Consider the following 21,618-nt stretch of genomic DNA (forward strand, 5'->3'; position numbering starts at 1 on the left):
ATTCAATTGACAGCGAATTCATGTCTTATTTCAATTTGTGAAAATCCTTTTACAATAAACCGTACACACTGACGGGCCACAGAAAGTACACACTTGAGAACCTGATTTGACTAAAACATTACTCACGTAATTATTTTAAAAACACAACTGTTATTTTCGTATTAAATGTTTTACCATCGAAAACTATTTACAACTGTTAGTAGGTTTTTTCATCATCATCATGATCAGCAGCATTGTTACCATCGAATCCAACTTAAATAAGCCGTCTCCACATAGTTGTGCGTTGAAATTTCTTATGGATATGGAATGGTGTTAGTAGGTTTTGTTCATCAAGCCGTCTCCACATAGTTACAAGTGTATATTACAAAAAAGTTCAACAAGAGGCAGACAAAGGGTATAGATATGTACAGACAGATTTATTTAAATAGATTTTAGATCAGCAGCATCATTACTTTTCATTACCAATAATGTTATTTTCGTAGCAAATATGTTACCATCTAATAACCATTTACAATTGTGCGTTGAAATTTCTTATTGATATTATGTAAAGGCTTTAGTAGTAACTTTTTACTGTTTTTGTTCATCATCATCATCATCATCATCATTACAGATGTACACTGAAACAGTCAAATATGTTTTTGTGAGGAATTTCTTATGGATATGGAAAGGTTTTAATAGGTTTTGTTCATCATCATCATCATCATCGTCGTCGTCGTCGTCGTCGTCGTCATCATCATCATTATTCCCCTTTTCATTACCATTAATGTTTTTCATCGAAGTGTTGTTAACAACCATCTGACATGGGAGTGTACGTTGTTTAGTCCGTCATCGCATGTCCCCACTGCATGGACAAGTGTCACCTCAACCATTCCAGTCTATATCTACATCCCTCTTGTTAATATCAGAATAACCAACCAGTCGTGTTCGCGACATCAAAATCATAAAGAAAACAAAGAAAGAAGTATTAATTCAAGAACGTTTTTTTTGTTTATTGCAGTCAGCATTGTTCCATTTATATAAACATATATGCAGGTGCCATTAAACCGGTGGTTGATAGTACGAGTAACAATCCACGACTTCACGGGTACGCGGCAAAGATAATCACCTACCAGGTCCCGTTTAACAAAGAGTTATAGGGCTAAGATGGATTTGTGAAGTCACTGATCCTTTTTGTCTTCATTTTAGCGGGTTTTGGTAGTCATTTCTTGCAGGCTGACGGATAACAGTACCATATTTTGAGTACAGTATAAGTCCTTATACCCTGTCAAGCAGCACAACGTGGACAGTTTATGGATAACAACGATAGATTCTTATACCGTAGCCAAGCAACATAAGGTGGACATAATTTATGGATAAAAGCTTCTTAAATATACCAATAGGGGCGGTTGGTGTAGCCTAAAGTTAAAGCGTTCGCTTGACGCTGCAGATCCGGGTTCGATTCCCCACATGGGTACAATGGGTGAAACCCATATCTGGTGTCCCCCGATATTGTTGGAATATTGCGAAAAGCGGTGAAACACTCACTCAGTCACTAAATATACTAGTACAGCGACGAGTATATATTCATCAACTTCTAAATTCTCTCAAGAATCTAGTACAGCGACGTTTCGACACACATTCTTTCACCGTTGTCAAGCAGCACAACGTAGACACAATTTATGGATAACAGCTTGTTTGCTTGACACCGGAAGTTGTTACCTATAAAATGTGTGTAGTTGAGTCTATACGTGAAATATTCACGGGATCGTAACTAATCAAACGTCACTTGAATGTAGTATCACAGAGATGCTGTTCTTATTCTTTGTCCAATCACGCTGCTTTCATAACCCACTGTTGTTTGAGGTTGTTTTTGTCGCAGTCTGAAAGAAACACTTGTGGGGCGCTGGTGAGACACTGATTCAATTCCGGATGTCGGATTAAACCCGTTTCCTGAAATGATATAAAGGGCCGAGGTAATGGCATAAGATATTCAGTATTTATAGGCATGGTTTAAAAAATGTTATACTACTTGATTTTCAATTTAAATTTACATGGAATAATATATTCCAAAAGGGAGGTTTTGAAAGTGAAACTAATAGATTCTGACATATGCAGTTTTTGTAATGAGTGAGTGAGTGAGTTTAGTTTTACGCCGCACTCAGCAATATTCAGGTTATATGGCGGCGGTCTGTAAATAATCGAGTCTGGATCAGACAATCCAGTGATCAACAGCATGAGCATCGATCTGCGCAATGGGGATACGATGACATGTGTCACCCAAACCAGCGAGCCTGACCACCCGACCCCGTTAGTCGCCTCTTACGACAAGCATGGGTTACTGAAGGTTCATTCTAACCCGGACTTTCACGGGTTTTTGTAATGACAATCAGGAAACAATCTGTCATGTATACTGGAACTGTAATGAAACCAAGACATTTTGGAATGAGCTTGAGATTTGGATCAATAAATACCTCAACTAATCAAAATAACAAAATATCTGGTTTGGTTTGGTGATTTACAAGTCAACAAAATACTAAAAAATATAATATTCTCTGCAAGGAGACATATATATTTATGTTACATTTTTAAAAAACAATTCCAAAATTAATTAACTATCTGAGAACCTTAAAATTAATCTTTATTGCAGAAAAAAAGTATTTCTAAAAGAAACAATGACATGGAAAATTTTGAGGAAAAATGGTTCCTTTCATCCCATAGCTCTCCTTACCTGGTTCCAGTCCCAGGGATGACTGCGCCCATCTGGACATTTGGGAAACATGAACACCTGTGACTTCTCTTTGTAAGCCAGGCAGTATTCCCCGTTAGATATCTGCCCTGCAGTATTGTATCTAAACACCTAAAACATAAATATACGTACATTAGTTTAGTCTACATATGTTTATGTTATGGGGTTGATTATGGATATACACATATAAACAAATACACAAGGAAACATAAAATGCAATGGCGTGAACTGGAAATAAACAGTAGCTATGACAATGAGCACTGTGGATTAAAAGTTTAATTAACACACATATAGAGACAGCCAGGATTTCTATGAGCAATTTTAATGGACTAAGCGTTTGATTAACAAACAACATGTAAAGACAGACAGAAAAGAGGCATACAACTTTATTCTTACACCGTTATCAAGCTATGAATCTACATCGAAACGTCGCTCTATGCAATTAACAAGAAGTTGTCATTCATAAATTTGTATGCTTTTTGACTCACCAACTTCTAGAATGCCGCTCAAACAATAAGCAAAGACAGGCCTAAATTTATAAGCGCTGTTTTACTGTGAAAAAAATCACACCTCCAATTTTCTGTAATCCTGGTAGATTTTATTGCCGATTAATATTTGAGTGGTACGACATTTCTATTTCGATTGTTTTTCGGTAGGCGAGGATGGGTTATGTCCCCTTAATGGAAGCGGTAAAAAGCACGTTAAGGAAATGGATGATGCGGTATGATGCTTTTCGGTTCGAACGTTGCGATTGGGATTGATCTCACCACAGTTACTTAATTTACATTTGAGGAATATAAGTATACATCTTACCGCGCCTCCACAGTAACCAATTATCAAAGTGCGTGCTTTCACGAAACACTGGCTGCCATTTCGTTCTTGGATCTACAACACAATAAATGACATTTATACAAACCGTCTGACACTAACGTTTTATGTGAATTGTGAGTAGTAAGTGCTACAGATAGAGCAGAACACCCTTATTCTATCTGCGAACACCTGGTGTCATCACTGATTTTCAGCCATCCATTCAGAATGAGATACATTCTACCACTATAGTGATTTTTGTAGTTACGCCTGATGGGATCTGATTCGACAGGTTGTCGTTACCGATGATTCCTTTTGGTTATATGTATATTTGCAAATATTCACATGGTCCAGCTCGTCACGCCAAAGACCCGGGTTCGATTCCCCACACGGGTACAATGTGTTACGTCCGTTTCTGGTGTGCCCTGCCGTGATATTGCTGGAATATTGCTAAAAGCGGCGTAAAACTAAACTCACTCAGTCACATGTTCCAACTCTCGACGATATCTTTTTGAGTTTACTTGCACACAAGACGTGAATCAGTTGATATGGCCTGCTAGGTATTAAAGGTGGAGTATTGACAGATTTCAGATTCTGACGTAATATAACACACCACGCTTATAGTGGAGTTATATTGGTTTCAGAACAATTTTAAGCACACCGAACATGGGCTTTGGAAAATCTCCATTTGGGAAACGAACATAATTCGCTTCAACCACTCGACCACAACAAAGCCCCACGATTCTTTACGAACAATACTATAGAACGAGATCGGGTGGTCAGGCTCTGACTTGGTTGACACATGTCATCATATCCCAGTTGCTTATGTTGATCACCGGATCGTCTGGTCCAGACTTGAGTATTTACAGACCGCCGCCATATAGCTGGAATATTGCTGGGTGCGGCGTTAAACAACACGACAATAGGAGTAACATCTGAATTCATAACGCCCATACTTACACGTCCCCACGCTTTGTTCGGTGGGGGTAGTGGAAAGCGATCCAGAATGCCATAGGCCACATTGTCCAAGTACCACTTGAAGCTCTTACAACCAAGTTTCTTCCTGAGTTCCAACTGGTCAGTGACATTCACCTCGTGTGCGCGATGCCGCACGTCTGGTTCCCGGATGTAAAAATATTCCTTGTACTCGTCCATCCATCCCTCCACCACACGCAGATAGTTCTGTCATGAGACCAAACTGTTTGTTAAATTCATGGTAAAAGCATTTATTCAATCATTTACGTTATAATATTTTAAGACCTTTCAGACCCAGATTCATGGAAATAATAGTGTGTGTGTGTGTGTGTTTGTGTGTGTGTGTGTTTGTGTGTGTGTGTGTGTGAGGGAGAGAGAGTGTGTGTGTGTGTGAGAGAGAGAGAGAGAGAGAGAGAGAGAGAGAGAGAGAGAGAGAGATTATTTAACTATTTTTTGTTGCTCATGGGTTCATGTATGCATTCATGCACCAATATGAACTGAAGTAAAAAAATAAAGTTCACATCTAATGTTTTAGGGTTTAAAACGTCGTAAATATTTTGAAAAGTCTTTTGGTTTGGACTTGCATGTCACAAACATCAAACTTTTGTACGTCAGTAAATGTTATTATTTATGGATTAAAAGATCTCGTCCTTGTTTAGATTCCGAAGTGTTTATTCTCAAGCACCTTTGTCGCACATAAAGTTCATCTACCACTGTCATATTTATCTATGACATCGTAAGATTTCGGGTAATAACTTGTCATCAACACTCTGTACTTGTCTAAATGTCTCGGACTTGTATGTCATCGTAACCCGACGGCATTTGTCTTTACTCATGATATCAATCACTAGTTTGTACGGCGTTTAACAACAAAATATATTTCACGGTATGATGAGGATGAGTAGGATGATGATGTTTGTGATGATGATGATGATGAGGAGGAGGAGGAGGAGGAGGAACATTCACGAAGCTTCTTGTGAAAACTCAAATCTTTCAACGTACTTACGTGTTTTATGACGGACATTTTGGTCGGCCTCTTCTTATTAATATTGAGAGAATAGGGCATCCCAGAATGGTACACGTGCCCTACCCTCGAGCACGGCACCATCTCCATTCTACCACCACACATCCACATCTGGAAAAAGAACAACTGACATACAGTAAAGCCGAGTTCATCTCTCCTCCATTTGCAAAGGAAACCCTGTTTCTGTAGTGAGTGAGTGAGTTTGATTTTACGGCGCTTTTAGCAATATTCCAGCAATATCACGGCGGGGGACACCAGAAATGGGCTTCACACATTGTACCCATGTGGGGAATCGAACCCGGGCCTTCGGCGTGCCTGTTTCTGTAAACGTCAATGTACGTACAAACGATTATTGATTGTTTGGTCCACACTCGATTATAATAATAGACAGCTGTAACATTGTTGAGTGCGGTGACACAACTACAAAAGATACGGGTCTCTAATGGATACCGATGATGCATTTTTTGTAAAATCTTGGATGAAACAAAAAAGACGTCGATAGGCTAACACATGAAATATTTTTACACACAAATTATTTCCCACCCCTGTGAATATATGATCCCCGTGGGGTAGCCCAGTGTTTAAGCGTTCGCTCGTCACGCCGAACGCCCGGGTTCGATTCTCCGCATGGGTACAACCTTGAATATTGCTAAAGGCGGCGTAAAACCATACTCACACACTATGATCCCCGTGGCATAGTGCCGGCTTGATGTTATTAATCCAAATTATCTATTCAATAATACCAAAACCATAAACCACAGTAATGATGGAAGATCTGTTCGTTGCTGTAAAGCAATTCTCCAAGGGGCGGCATAGAGACGGTACATAATAACAACGTCGCTTTTAATAGAGAACATACGGTACCTTGAAAGACAGCTGGAAGTTTTCTCCTCCCCACACCAAAAGGTTCTCATCGTAGCCTCCGATATCAAAGAAATATTTGCGATCCACAGCAAACAGCCCGCCAGCGTGTGTTGGTGTACTGCAATTACAGTATTATGTACAGTATTATGTACAGTATAATGTACAGTATTATGTACAGTGTACAGTATAATGTACAGTATAATGTACAGTATTATGTACAGTATTATGTACAGTATAATGTACAGTATTATGTACAGTTGTACAGTATTATGTACAGTATTATGTACAGTATTATGTACAGTATAATGTACAGTATTATGTACAGTATTATGTACAGTTGTACAGTATAATGTACAGTAGTACAATGTACAGTATTATGTACAGTTGTACAGTATTATGTACAGTTGTACAGTATAATGTACAGTATTATGTACAGTATAATGTACAGTATAATGTGTACACAGTATTATGTACAGTTGTACAGTATAATGTACAGTATAATGTACAGTGTACAGTTATGTACAGTATTATGTACAGTATAATGTACAGTATACAGTATATATATGTAGTATTATGTACAGTTGTACAGTATTATGTGTACAGTATTATGTACAGTTGTAGTATTATGTACAGTATATAATGTACAGTATTATGTACAGTATAATATACAGTATAATGTACAGTATTATGTACAGTTGTACAGTATTATGTACAGTTGTACAGTATTATGTACAGTATATGTACAGTATTATGTACAGTTGTACAGTATTATGTACAGTTGTACAGTATAATGTACAGTATTATGTACAGTTGTACAGTATAATGTACAGTATTATGTCATCATAACTAAGGTGCTGCAGGTCTTATACGTTTACCACTGGATGTTCATCCATGATGACATATAAGATGCTGCAAACCAAGCATCATAATCATGGAAGAGAATCTGGTTTCGAACAGCGAATCCTGGCTCAGTAAAGGGATGTAACGCTACAGAACGATTTGCGACACTCTCTCTTCTCTTTACAATGACTATACAAAAAACAATGATTTAACTCATTAAATCAAAAGCAACAAAGCACTTTCATACACCAGCCAATCGAATACCAGCCATGGATCTACATTCGATCTTGCGTATTTCTGAAGTTGTTTAACGAGTCCGGGTAAACGAGGTGAAAATATTTATCCTCTCGCTACCAGTGAAGATCCGGGTTAGAATTGATCTTCAGTAACCCTTGCTTGTCGTAAGAGGCGACTAACGGGATCGGGTGGTCAGACATGGTTGACACATGTCATCAGTTCCCAATTGCGTAGAGCGATGCTAATGCTGTTGATCACTGGATTGCCTGGTCCAGGTTGGATTAATTACAGATCGTCGCCATATAGCTGGAATATTGCTGAGTGCGGAGTAAAACTAAACTCACTTACACACTCACCCGTAAGGCTCGGAGTTGTGTTTCCATTTGGCAGCTTGCTCCTCATCAGACCCATACATTTCTTTATACAGAAGGCCCCAGTCGAACACGCCCTTTACCATCTTGTAGAATATATTCTTGTAGGCAAAGTCGTTGTAACTGATGACGTCAACAGTCGGTTGTACCAACGTCCGCCTGGGGTCATAATCACACAAATTCATCTGGCGTCCGATAGCAGTGGAATTCAAATCTGAATTTTTATGTGTTCTTTTTTTTTTAATTTGTTTTCTGGCAGGATCATGAGGTGATTAATGTAACTTCATGACATAAGTTTACAAAATTGGCCATAATTCATTTTTTGGTAAATATTTGAAATACCAATTTATGTTAACCTGTTTAACCTCTGGGTCTCATCTGAAGAGTTCCCTTACTTTTTCCGAGACAACATATTTTAAAAACTTCCTCAAGCTGACTTCAGTTTTGTTTGTCAAACAACCACAAGAAGATAATGAACTTTTGGAAAGGAAGGGAAAATATAAAACACCTGTTGAGAGCAATTCTGTGCAGCAAGGGCGGTAACCAGTTCGTGTTACATTCACAGTGGGAATCAAGCACTATGAAAACATCTCCAGTTGCCTCCCTTGCGCCCCTCATCCGGGCACCTATAAGCCCAAGCCTCTCTTCGTTTCGGTACAACTTGACCAACCCCTTGAAACGACGGATGTAGGATTCTAGTGGTTTTTTAAGATGATCTGAAACATTGGCACTAGAAATGATATGTGCAGATTCAACAGTTCAGTTCAGAATACAGGCGTATCAATACTTGTCAGAGTGAGCAAGTACGATCTGGGTTTTTAAAGCACTATGTCACACCACACTTCTCTAAAAATAAATAATGCATTTCTCTCAATAATACTAACTATCAGCCCTCTGGAAAGCTACCATATAATATATTCCACACAAAAAAATACGCATATTAAATTGAAAAGTTCGCATGAGTTAATGCAACATGACATTAAATTGACTCTCGCCCTGTACCGGCGAACATCAGTTCAAGAGAACCCCTCAGAACTATGTCCTTTGGAGCGCTCTTTACGAATATCCTACGCACAGCTTGTGACTGAAACCAGTTTGGCAAACACCAACAACACCGCGTGCGACAATTTTCGATGTACAGAGCAATTGTTTACATGCCATATATGGCAAGTGTTCCCTGTTTGGAAGCTGTTCGCCTGGAAGTTTCAATTATCGATTACAGGCAAGTTGTAAGGGATAATAAGTCTTTTATTGCATCAATAGGAAGCTAACGTGAGTGCATATGCCCCGAAAGAAATAATATAGGCCAAAATAGTGTCGAAAATGTGTGACATTGTGCCTTTAACGCAGATTTTAACGCTATTCCAGTTATATGACGGCGCTTACAGTTGGATGAAATCCTGGAATGATACAGGTATGAGATGTTTACCAGTTTGGTTAAATGGGCATGGTGCTGACAAACCAGGAAACGGGTCAAACGTGATTCGAACCCAAGGGACGCCATTCTGCGCAGAGAATTATTGCGTCTTAGTCAACTGGGCCATTAGTGCCAATTCATTGAGTTTCCGAATCTAGGGGACTCATTCCTGTTCAAGACACAGCGGACTTTGTCTCAGATTCAAACTACCCGCGTAGAATTAGAATTGATCTTCGGCACCCCATGCTTGTCGTAAGAGGTGACTACCGGGATCAGGTGACTTGGTTGACACATGACATCGTATCCTAATTGTCTAGATCGACGCTCATAATGTTGATCACTGGATTGTCTGGTCCAGACTTGATTATTTACAGACTGCCGCCATATAGCTGGACTATTGCTGAGTGCGACTTTAAACACCAAACAATACAAACCATACCATTGGATGGTAATGTATGTTCTAAGCATAACATATACATATAGGAATCACCGATGGCATCTCAAGGAATATCTCTACCCTTTGTGCTGCCGTCGTCCACGAGGACCACTTCCTTCAGGAGGGATGGCGGGGAGCGGTTGATGATGCTGTGGACAGTCCTCAGGAGGGTGCTGTTGCCTTCATTGTAGAACACGACCACCACCGAGGCACTCGGAAGATTGGTGGGGTAATGCCAAAACTTGCACCTGAAACAGCAACGGAAGTCATTACTGCTACACTACAAGGTCAGCATGTTACATCTTAAAACCTCCGAAAATTAAATCTGTGATAACTTTTCAAACGTACAATCTTTGAATATTCATCAAATTTACAGCTTACAGATAAGCTGCTTATCTGCGTAAATTACGCAAAAATATTTATGTGAAAACTCAATTCCTATTAAGGTTAAGTCTATTGCGTACAAGTACGCGTGAATTTTTGTAAATACTCAATAAATGTGATCTTACATGCGTACACAAAAAAATGTCAAATCTTAGCTTGCGTACCGGTGGATAGATATAATAACAGGTATACTTAGAGGTTCTATTTCAGGACATGAACTTGACAACTTGCAGTCTTTCTTATCGTTTCTCATATTACAGATCAAATATAAATAACAAACACTAACATTTAAACTATATTATATTTTTAAAATTAATGGACAATGTCAAAATACCCAATTGAGTTTGAGTGAGGTGAGTACAATTTATTTGGTTACTCAAAGGAAAATTAGGATACCCAATTGAGATGAACACAAGCGAGTACATAACTCAATGACCCAAAACGTTATCTGTAGCTCTGCCGTATTGAATCTCAATGGCATGCAATAAGACGTCAATGTTATGAAACATCTTTACTGATCTGATCTAGATACTGACGTGGACTTACTCTCTGGGTCTGGTGTCGGGAATCGATCGATCCAGGGATATCATGTCACTCACTGTCATATCACAGCCATAATCTCGCACCGACGAGAGGTCCGTTTTCATGATCTTCACGGGTTGTCCCCCCTGACCTTGTGTAAATAAAACAGATCAACGTGAGGATTTCCAGGTCAGAATTATTATTATTATTATTATAGGATATTTATATAGCGCACATATCAACGCAGTTGTGCATGCTCAAGGCGCTGGTATTTTTTCCCTCGATCATTGGATGTCAATCTCAACGGCACATCGCATTATCAATCTCAACTCCCTGGGGAGTATACAACTCTTGCAGCCACTAGGCGCACCCAGTTATTGTGGCTTTCTCATCCTAACGAAGTACCCATTCACAGCTGGTTGGACTGGGACACATAGTCACAGTACTTTGTCCATATTCACTGCACGTTGCTGTACAGGGTTGTGTACTGTACACTAGGGGTTGTGACACTGAAGAGTCTGCACACAAAGTTGACTCCAAGGTTTTTACACCCGGTCACAGGTGGGCTCGATCCCGACACCTCAACCTCGCTGGATCACTAGCCTGGCGCCTTAGCCAGCTCGCCCACCGCGCCCCATATGAATTGCATATGTCTGAACAGTAAAAACGTGAAATGGCTCGTTAATTGCTAGAGTTATATATTTATCTATATTTATCTTTAAGTATGTATGTTAATGCTCAAGACGATTGAAGAGTAACATATGCTATATCTAGGATTACACTTTCTCAGTAAAGTACAGATTCTAGTACTTTTGTTGGGTTGAGTCCCATGCGGGATTCGAACCCACACCCTCAGAGTCAGGCACCTAATGCCCAGCACACAAAGTCAGCCGCCTAACCCGCTCAGCCACCGCGACTTCCATAATAGAATCTGTACTTTACTGAGAAAGTGTAATCCCAAATATAACATATGTAAAAGTTACATTTGACCACTTTCTAAATGGCATTGTGTAATCACGATTGAGGTGGCTACATGCGTCATCTATGATACTTGTACACCACGCTCAAATATGAATGTAACATAGATACCCTGTAACATTGCTTTAAACCTGAAAGATAACATCTAGACTTGCACAAGTGAGTGAGTGAGTATGGTTTTACGCCGCTTTTTAGCAATATTCCAGCAATATCACGGCGGGGGACACCAGAAATGGGCTTCACACATTGTACCTATGAGGGGAATCCAACCCGGGTCTTCGGCGTGACGAGCGAACGCTTTAACCACTAGGCTACCCCACCGCCCCTAGACTTGCACAAGACTAATAAGAAGTAATAATTAATAGTGTAAATGATAATTTCTTACAAATGTAAATAAAGATAACAGCCTGACATCCTTACTGTCTGTTTATCTAGATTTGCCAGTTTAATGGATCGAATTACTATGCATCCATGGGATTAGCATTCAATACAGCTATGGATGAAGGCTAGATAACGTGAGTGAGTGAGTTTAGTTTTGCGCGCACTCAACAATATTCCCTCTATGTGGCGGCGGTTTGTCTGGACCAGACAATGTAGTGATCAACATCATGAGCATCGTTCTACGCAACTGGGATACGATGGCTTGTGTCAACCAAGTCAGCGAGCCTGACCACCAGATCCCGTTAGTTGCCTCTTGCTACAAGCATAGGTTACTGAAGACCAATTCTAACACGGATCTTCACGGGTAGCAAAGCTAGATAACATCCTGGACGTGTGTATATATACGAGGGGGTGCAGCTTAGTATTCTAATGAGCTTTAATATTGTTCAGCGTTGTCCTACTGTAGTTCAATACACATGTGTTTTCTCTTGGCCCGTTACTCGTTCCAATGTCACATCAAGTCGAAGTATTTCTGCTTCACTCTATTTTCGTCTCTTTGCTATCTGGATTCTCCCTCGTGTTGTATGTAGACAGACTTACCCGGTCCTGTACCAACCGGCTCAGAGGGCGGCTCAAAGTTTCCCAGCTCTCCTTGTTTATACACCGCTTCCATGGACGCAGCATGCTGTTGGCCGTGTTTGTTGCTCAGGTAAAATGGGACGGAAGGCAGCTGTTGGTTTAAAGTTAATCCGTTAGTATTTGATGAAATGTTATTATTTGAACAACAATTATAATAGGTATAATTTTCTGGTATGGGTGTGCATACAAACTGCTGCTCATAAGGTACGCATACCATGTGTTTTATTGTTGCTAATAAAGGGAGAAACAACAAACGGTTTTTACATAGTGATTTATTCCATACGACTGTTGGGGCGGTGGGGTAGCCTAGTGGTTAAAGCGTTCGCTCGTCACGCCGAAGGCCCGGGTTCGATTCCCCACATGGGTACAATGTGTGAAGCCCATTTCTGGTGTACCCCGCCCTGATATTGCTGGAAAAAGCGGCGTAAAACCATACTCACTCACTCCACTGACTGTTACAGTTGTGTAGTAAGAGTTTGCTGTGTTGCGGGTATGTTTTAGCCAAGTAACCTCTGTCATAACGTTGTTATGCGAGAATCGAGGATAGATTAGATAGGTGTTATGCCTGAGTCGAAATGAAACAGGTAACATGATGAAGTTGGAGACATTGCAAGTAATACATTTTCATGCTAGAATCGTACGATACAGGTAATATGATGCAGAGTCATGTTAGAATGCGAGACGATACAGTTAACATGCTGATACGGGTACAACGGGTAAAATGGTACTGATTTGATTACTGGAAGGATGGGACAGTGTGTGATTGAGTGAGTGAGTTAAGATTTAAAGTCACATCGGCAATATTTCAGCCATATCGTGACTAAAACTTGTTCTAAATTCATAATAGGACAGTGTGTGAGTCTACAGTCTGTCAGTTTGATGTCGGGAATATGTGAATCTGGGTAAAAGCGAGTATGGATAAAGCTCTGACAAACCCAGGGCCAAAACACGATCATAGGATCATGGCACGCCTAAGGCGCATAACTCTGCAAGGCAAAAGCATACCACTATGTACAGAAAAATGGGTTGTAGCACGAGGTGAGGTGAGGTGAAATTGGGTTTAACGTCGTGCTTGAGAATATTTCGCTCATATGACGACGTGCATGCGTGGGTGTGTATGTGTATGTGCGGCTGCTTGTACTAGCCCAGATTTAACCTGGTTTTATAGTGCTAGCCCACTGAGATACCACGCCGCAGTGAAGCATGAATACCCCACTCAGACACATTATACTGACTCCGAGTCGACCAGACCTTGTTGTACCCATTAATGCGGAGCGCCAGGCAGGGACCAACAAGTACCATATTTTAACGTCTTTTGGTATGACGCGGCCGAGGATCGAACCCGCGACCTTCCGCTCTCTGGGAGGACGCTCTAACCACTACACCACGGAGGCTGTCTTGTAGCACGATAGTACGATACAGGCAAGATGAGACAGCTGCAGGTATTCGAGTTACCTGATACAGGTGATAAGACACATGTAACATGTTACACCATTACATCTTACCGATGTTATAATGCAGGTAACAACGGTGATTTCAAACAGGTGAAATAATACAGGTAGCACGATCCAAGTGACATTGTACCGATGACATAAGACATCCAGCATGATGCAGATGGCGTGATACCAAAGACATAACAAAGCTGACAGGCTACCTATGAAATTGCTTCATCGATTGTACATATTAGCGTCAGCGCCTGTTACCGCTTACCTTGCCTTCAAATTGATTGTACCATCGAATTATCAACAAGTAGGCAACACTGAGCACGCAGTCGCACTCCATAAATGTCAAATACTCTACAACGCACGATTTAACCGATGCTACCAACATCCATCCTCTGTGTTATGATGCCAACATCTTTGCAGAAATTTCGGGCATCGACCAAATCTTGTTCGTTTTACTATTAATAACACCAAATATTTTTGTTTCTAAAATATCTAGTGTGATTTTGACCCTAATGACTAAAAGGGAACTGATGACTAATGTATCAAACTATATTTTTTTAAAAATATAATTAGATGCAATATTTTTTATTTGATCTACACTCAAAGAAGCTTCTTTAAATTAATCGGAGAGCGGAAGGTCATGGGTTCGATCCCCGACCGCGTCATACCAAAAGACGTTAAAATTGATACTTGTTGGTCCCTGCCTGGCGCTCGGCATTAATGGGTACAACAAGGACTGGTCGGCTCGGAGTCAGTATAATGTGTCTGAGTGTGGTATTCATGCTTCACTGGGGCATGGTATCTCAGTGGGCTAGCACTATAAAACCAGCTTAAGTCTGGGCTAGTACAAGCAGCCGCACATACACACGCATGCACGTCGTCATATGAGCGACATATTCTCAAGTACGACGTAAAACCCAATTTCACCTCACCTCACCTCACCTCACCTCACCTCACCTCTTTAAACTAATCACTTTCCGCAGACCATTTCACTAATCGACTATTGAACTACCCATGTCGTAACTCTTATAATATACACAGTCGAACGGCTGTCGTAACCATTATGATATACGTACGAGTAGACGTAAGTAGCGCAAATAACATAATATGTACTTACTTAACACTGTCCTAACCCCGATAGCATTACATGGATTTACGATTGTCGTAACTCCTGTAAACTTACGATTTGCAGCACTCCTATAATACAACATAGCTTTAAGACTGCCATAGTTATAGCAGGACATAGACATTACGGAGCACTAGAAGCCTGAGTACGTATGTAGGTACTGTGACTTACCTCGCGAACCCCTATCTTTGCGTGGAGCCGTTCGACGATCACATAGTTGACTAGAAGTCCAATTACACCAATGCAAAGAAAACTGAAGATCCATGCTTTGAGGGAACGTCTCCTGCATGTGCAACGTGTCATCTGGTCTGAAAGAGTGAGTGAGTGAGTTTAGTCTTACGCCGCATATATTAGCATTATTCCAGCAATATCACGGCGGGGTGTCCAGAAATGGGCTTCACACATTGTAGAATGAAGAATCAAACCCGGATCTTCGGCGTCACGAGCGAACGCTTTAACCACTACCCCACCGCCCGGTCAGAAAATGACCACGTATTGAGACTGCATAGTTTTTGCTTCGATTAATGATGACTGTTTTTCACTTTTTTTGGCGCACAAGCAAAAGATATCACAAGCTGTGTACAATTTATGCAATACCCTGGAACAACAGCTGTTAACACAAACATTTAACGACGCTCATGTTTATGAATGGTGTTGACATGCTGCTAAGAACATGGGGTGAAATACTTCTGCTAACAACTGAATGCTATGCTCTGTGGTTTGGTTCCACCTCTCCTTATTCTAGATTTTCAATTTTAAACATGATTAAAACTAGACCACTTGCTCTGGAATTTAGGTATTCATTAATTCAAATATATACATCATAAAACATAACTTACATCAAACTGCAAATTGATCGAGTCTACTTCTTCTCTAAGACTAATTATTCATGGCGAATGTATACCGATATAAACACCTATTGTACATGTATTGGATTTTCGATTAAATGTAAATCAAATGGTAAGGCATGTGTTGCTTCTCGAGGAGTGGTTCGCATCGATCGTTGAAACTTTGTCGTGGAGTCATTAATATTCATGAGTTCATTCCTTTCGTGGAACCGTTCACACGATATCTTTGACGCAATTGGTTGAGATTTTGACCTTTGACGTCAAAGATGGGGTCATATGCTGAACACCGAATTTCTACATAAAGTGAGTGAGTGAGTGTGTATGGTTTTACGCCGCTGTTAGCAGGAGTCCAGCAATATCACGGCAAGTAACTCCAGAAATGGCCTTCACATATTGTAGCCTACCCATGTGGGGAATCGAACCTGGGTCTTCAGCGTGACGAGCGGACGCTTTAACCATTAGGCTGCCCAACAGCCCGTTCTACTTCAAGAGTTTTACGGCAACATATTGTTGTGTCATAATTATGGGACATGGAATGCTTTCAAGAATATTGCGTTAATTTAAAGTGCGTTTAGAGGCTTTTCAGCTTCAGTTTGATAAACTTCCAATTAATATAATGATAGTGATAATCCCATTAATATAATGATAGTGATAATCCCATTAATATAATGAAAGTGATAATCCCATTAATATAATGATAGTGATAATCCCCATTAATATAATATAATGATTAATAGTGATAATCCCATTAATATTGATATAATGATAGTGATAATCATATAATGAAGGTGTATCCCTCATTGTTGTTTTAATAAAATCTTTACGAATGTTTTCAATTGTAATGATAGTGATTTTAAAAAGGTAATCATGGGAGTATATTTACTCAGTCGAATGTTTTTATTTTTTAAAAGTAAGGGCCCACCTGAAAACTCGCTGAAGAGGAATTTTTAAATGTGGGCCCATATTTCAGTCTACTTCAATGCCTGCAATTTTGTTGGCGGGGTCATTTTTTTAAATGCTAAGACATGTAGTTTTACTCATTTTTTAAAATATGTGGGCCCACAGTTTGGTTTTCATTTTAATATATGCGGTTTGGTTGTTGATACCGTATGTAGTAAACGCTCTATATCTACATAGAAAGTAAATGAAATGGCCCACCAGATGATGCTCTTGGATTCAGTAATATCCAAATAAACCAAACCAACACAAAAAACATATATACACATGGGGGTAGTTTTTGTTTTGTTTCCAAGGAGGTATTCGGATTCCTATACACATCATACATAAGCCAAGGAGAGATGCACTTACACAGAAACTTAACATAGATGTTACCTGCCAGGAAGCCCATTCTCTAGAGTCTTTGAAGACACAGACTATGATCCCCACATTTGGCAAATCTAAATCGTCAAGGCCAGAGAATCATCAGTCTCGATAATGTGCCAAAACAGATTATATGAATGGAACCCTGAATATCAATGATGACAAACAATTAAGTTTTGGTGGATGAAATATCAAATGTTTGACAAAACGATCTGAAATTGATAAAAAATAATATCGGACAAAGCATGTGAGTTTTTTTTTCCAGAATTCACACAGTGTTAATTCAACTTGTCAAAAATACTGTGATATATTAAGTTCTGGAACGTACTACAGAGTACTACCATCCCATAGGTTAATCACCCGTGAAGGTCCGGGTTAGAATTGATATTCAGTAACCCATGCTTGTCATAAGAGGCGACTAACGGGATCGGGTGGTCAGACTCGCTGACTGGGTTGACACATGTCATCGGTTCCCAATTGCGCAGATCGATGTTCATGCTGTTGATCACTGGATTGTCTGGTCCAGACTCGATTATTTACAGACCGCAGCCATATAGCTGGAATATTGCTGAGTGCGGCGTAAAACTAAACTCACTCACTCACCCATAGGTTACTCTGGCCCGGGGGTTTGGAAACTTTTCCAGCATCTTTTTCTTAGGTATATAAGAAGAGCTAACTCCTGCCTCTCATCTGACATGACATTGCAAGTTACTAGAAGAGCAGCACTGTGTGCGACGATCATTATTCCCTGCCCGGCCTAATTGCAAGTAGAAGGGGCAGTGGGGTAGCCCAGTGGTTAAAGCGTTGGCTCGTCACGCCGAAGACCTGGGTTCGAATCCCCACATGGGTACAATGTGTGAAGCCCATATCTGGTGTTCCCCGCCGTGATGTTGCTGGAATATTGCTAAGAGCGTCGTAAAACCAAACTCAGTCAGTCAGTCAGTGCAGGTAGGATTACTGTTACTGAGAGAAGGATATCACCATAATTGTCCTTACTTTTATCATCACATTAGAGATTGTACTCCCGTACTTACACCTGCATAGTAGTTTGCATTGATTTATCAACTTAGTTTATGAACATAATTTTAGATTACAGTTGTTAATTACATCACACAGCTTTAAGGTTTTGTTGGTTTCACGAAGGGTTTCTTTCGAACTTATTTCTGATTAACGTTTTAGGTTTAACTTAGGAATCAGCTCGCAACAATACAAAGGTATTTTATGGTTGCATTTAGAGTTATGGTTACTCTTTGTGACAGGATTCGATGCTACATTTACAGAACTAACACCCCTCTTCGTACGGTTCTTGTATGGATCATATTATTTTCTTCGGAAAACCACAAACTAAACAGATGGATGCCTGACCCTATTATGTCCAGTAAAGAGGATTATTTTTTAATTAAGAAACTGAACCAAATACAGGCCATGCAATATATATATATATATATATATATATCTTCATAGAAGTCACGTATATATGAAAAGTCGATTTATGGAGTGTTTTGCCAAAGGCATGGTTGAATTCAAGAGCATTAAGTCAACTGTAGTATTTTCTGTAGGCATAAAAACAAACGAATTCTGCATATGCATATAATCTAACGGTCTTTATAACTTTCAGGTGGTCATTTCAAGACCTCTGCAGTGTTCAACACTTATCTTCCCTACCTCTGTCAAGTGTCATAAATTGAGATGAATATAATTGATGGATTGTTTGTTGTTTAACGCCGCACTCAGCAATATTCCAGTTATGTAGCGGCAACCTGTGAATAATCGAGTCTGGACCAGGCAATCCAGTGATCAACAGCATGAACATCGATCAACGCAATTGGGATACGATGATATGTGCCAACCAAGTCAGAAAGTTAGACCACCCGATCCTGTTAGTTGCCTTTTACGACAAGCATGGGTTGCTGAAGACCAATTCTAACCCGGATCTTCACAGGTATCAGTTGAATATGCGTGTGGGCTTCCGTATCGTAAACATCATTGATAAGGGGCAGATGTATAGGAGGCTGTGATAGTGATTCATAAACACATACTTGTATGTTATAATATTTTTTTATGATTATAAGGCTTTTGTCGCTATTTTTTATGATGCAATGTGTAATTTTTATAACATTTTGAGAGAAAACATGGTTTTATATAGGCATCTTTTTACAGCAAACCCCTTGTTATAATGACTGACTGACTGACTGAGTTTGTTTTTACGCCGCTTTTAGCAATATTCCAGCAACATCACGGCGGGGGACACCAGAAATGGGCTTCACACATTGTACCCATGTTGTTATAATGACAATTTCTGATACATTATATCTCAAACTCGGAATAATGCACTTGAACAAACACATGCTAAGTATATTCCTGGAATAAAGTAACTGTGCATCATTTGATGTTATACCATTTTTTGTGCAAAAAGATAATAACATGATTTGTAGTGATTTCCTTAATCACTGTTTAACTGTTGATAGGATACTATCGAAATTTCAATGACTTAACATTAGTGACACGCCCTTAAAGAGATGTGGTGTCAAAAGCCAGTTCACAAATTCAGTATGTTATGCACAGTTACTTTTTTCCGTTAGCATATTTGACGGAATTTGGGAAAGACGTTCGCAGTAGGCGTTCTCTTCACAGAAGACATTATTTGTATTTGGTTGTATACCAAACCGCCTGTACAAAGCCATATGCTTCTTCTATAAGGTTCAATCACATTCTCTGCTTACAGCCTATCGATCACAAGCAGCAATATGATATGGGACATGTGTGCACACGTGTTTATTTATATTGATCATAATCAACACACAAGCAACATGTCACATGCAATGCCTCCGTGACACCAGGACATCCATCCATCCATCCATCCATGCATACATGCATACATGCATCCATGCACCCATGCATACATACATACATGCATGCATGCATACATACATCCATCCATCCATCCATACATACATACATACATACATACATACATACATACATACATACATACATACATACATACATACATACATACATACATACATACATACATACATACATACATACATACATACATACATACATACATACATACATACATACATACATACATACATACATACATACATACATGACTCAAGAAATATTTTAAACGGCAGCCAGCAATATTCATGCTATGGTCTCTGCATGACAAACCAATGGATGATAGTATGAACAATAGCCCCTGCAGCAGGATACGGTAACAAGCAACCAGCTAAGGCACCAGCCTGACCTCCTGAACCAGGCTGGGGAATATTTCCTACCAGGTACTGATTGCAGAATCCTTGAATCCTTGCTTTGTCCAACTGTCGCATTGTCGGGCATTTTAACGCATTATTTTCAAATTGGGTGACAATGGGAAAATGCGACATAGTTTGACCTTCAAAAACGTCGCGTTGTCGCGCTGTTGCCTCAATGAAATATTGCCCAAATCTTGACAAGAAGACGTTTCCACAAATGGGCAGAATGTCGAGTTGGCGTCTCGTGGTGTTGCTTTAGTTAATATTGACGTTTTGTTGGTTTTATGAGGGCAACACAGCGTCAATGTCATTTCCAGGATTCCACAACTGATACAGTGACAAGTCCTGCGTGACTCTGCAAGTCCTTGTCAGCAGGTGTATCGGTATTGTATTGTTTGGCTGCAACACCATGCTGTATAAACATGGCGACCCTGCACGTTATACTGACTTTGTATTGTACCAATACTTCGTTAACGTATGCCTAGCGCCAGGCACGATAACACAAATACCATATTTTAAAGCGTCTTGGTATGACGCGACCACCGTCTACCCATGACCAAAAGCGGCCTGTCCATTTCGCCGTGGTGGCTGTTCCTTACATCACTACTGCTCCTGTTATAGCGTAGACAAAATGAAACTTTATTATCTCCAAACATAATTATGGCAGTGGCACTGAATACCTCAGCCAGAATAATTCTGAATTCGGACAACAGAAATAAATATACAAATTCTGAAAATTAAAAAAGAAACTTAAAAATGGGAACGTTTTGACGTTGAAGGAAACGAAACAAACTTAGCCTATTTTGTATTCTTACCGTCTTAATCCCGTTTGCTCGTCGCTGTAGTACACGTATACGATTGTAACCATGTAAACGCTTTGGGGGTCCTCAATATTATTACTGAACACGTCGATTTGGCTTGCAAAGTTCTTAACAACTTATTAATAGCAGCCATCTGTTGCGCATCGACTTTCTTGTCTCCAGTCTAACGTATCCTGTCACACGTGGATGTATCGA

The 21,618-nt window shown here is 39.8% G+C and overlaps 1 protein-coding gene across 1 annotated transcript; it reads right to left on the reverse strand.

Annotated features, from left to right (window-relative positions):
* Positions 1–964: 964 nt before the first annotated feature.
* On the reverse strand, positions 965–21,540 carry LOC124283679 (probable N-acetylgalactosaminyltransferase 7). The gene is made up of 13 exons (XM_046719682.1): positions 21,418–21,540; positions 15,343–15,479; positions 12,562–12,691; positions 10,627–10,753; positions 9,778–9,944; positions 8,352–8,559; positions 7,829–8,002; positions 6,396–6,513; positions 5,514–5,642; positions 4,493–4,714; positions 3,539–3,610; positions 2,708–2,836; positions 965–1,929 (listed from the first exon to the last, which is right to left on the reverse strand). The coding sequence occupies exons 2-13, from the start codon at positions 15,472–15,474 to the stop codon at positions 1,810–1,812; spliced, it is 1,728 nt and encodes a 575-aa protein (XP_046575638.1). The 5' UTR covers positions 15,475–15,479; positions 21,418–21,540; the 3' UTR covers positions 965–1,809.
* Positions 21,541–21,618: the final 78 nt, after the last annotated feature.

The sequence above is a fragment of the Haliotis rubra genome, unplaced genomic scaffold, assembly GCF_003918875.1.
Source record: "Haliotis rubra isolate DU_JTF1 unplaced genomic scaffold, ASM391887v1 Scf32, whole genome shotgun sequence".
Lineage (NCBI taxonomy): Eukaryota > Metazoa > Mollusca > Gastropoda > Lepetellida > Haliotidae > Haliotis > Haliotis rubra.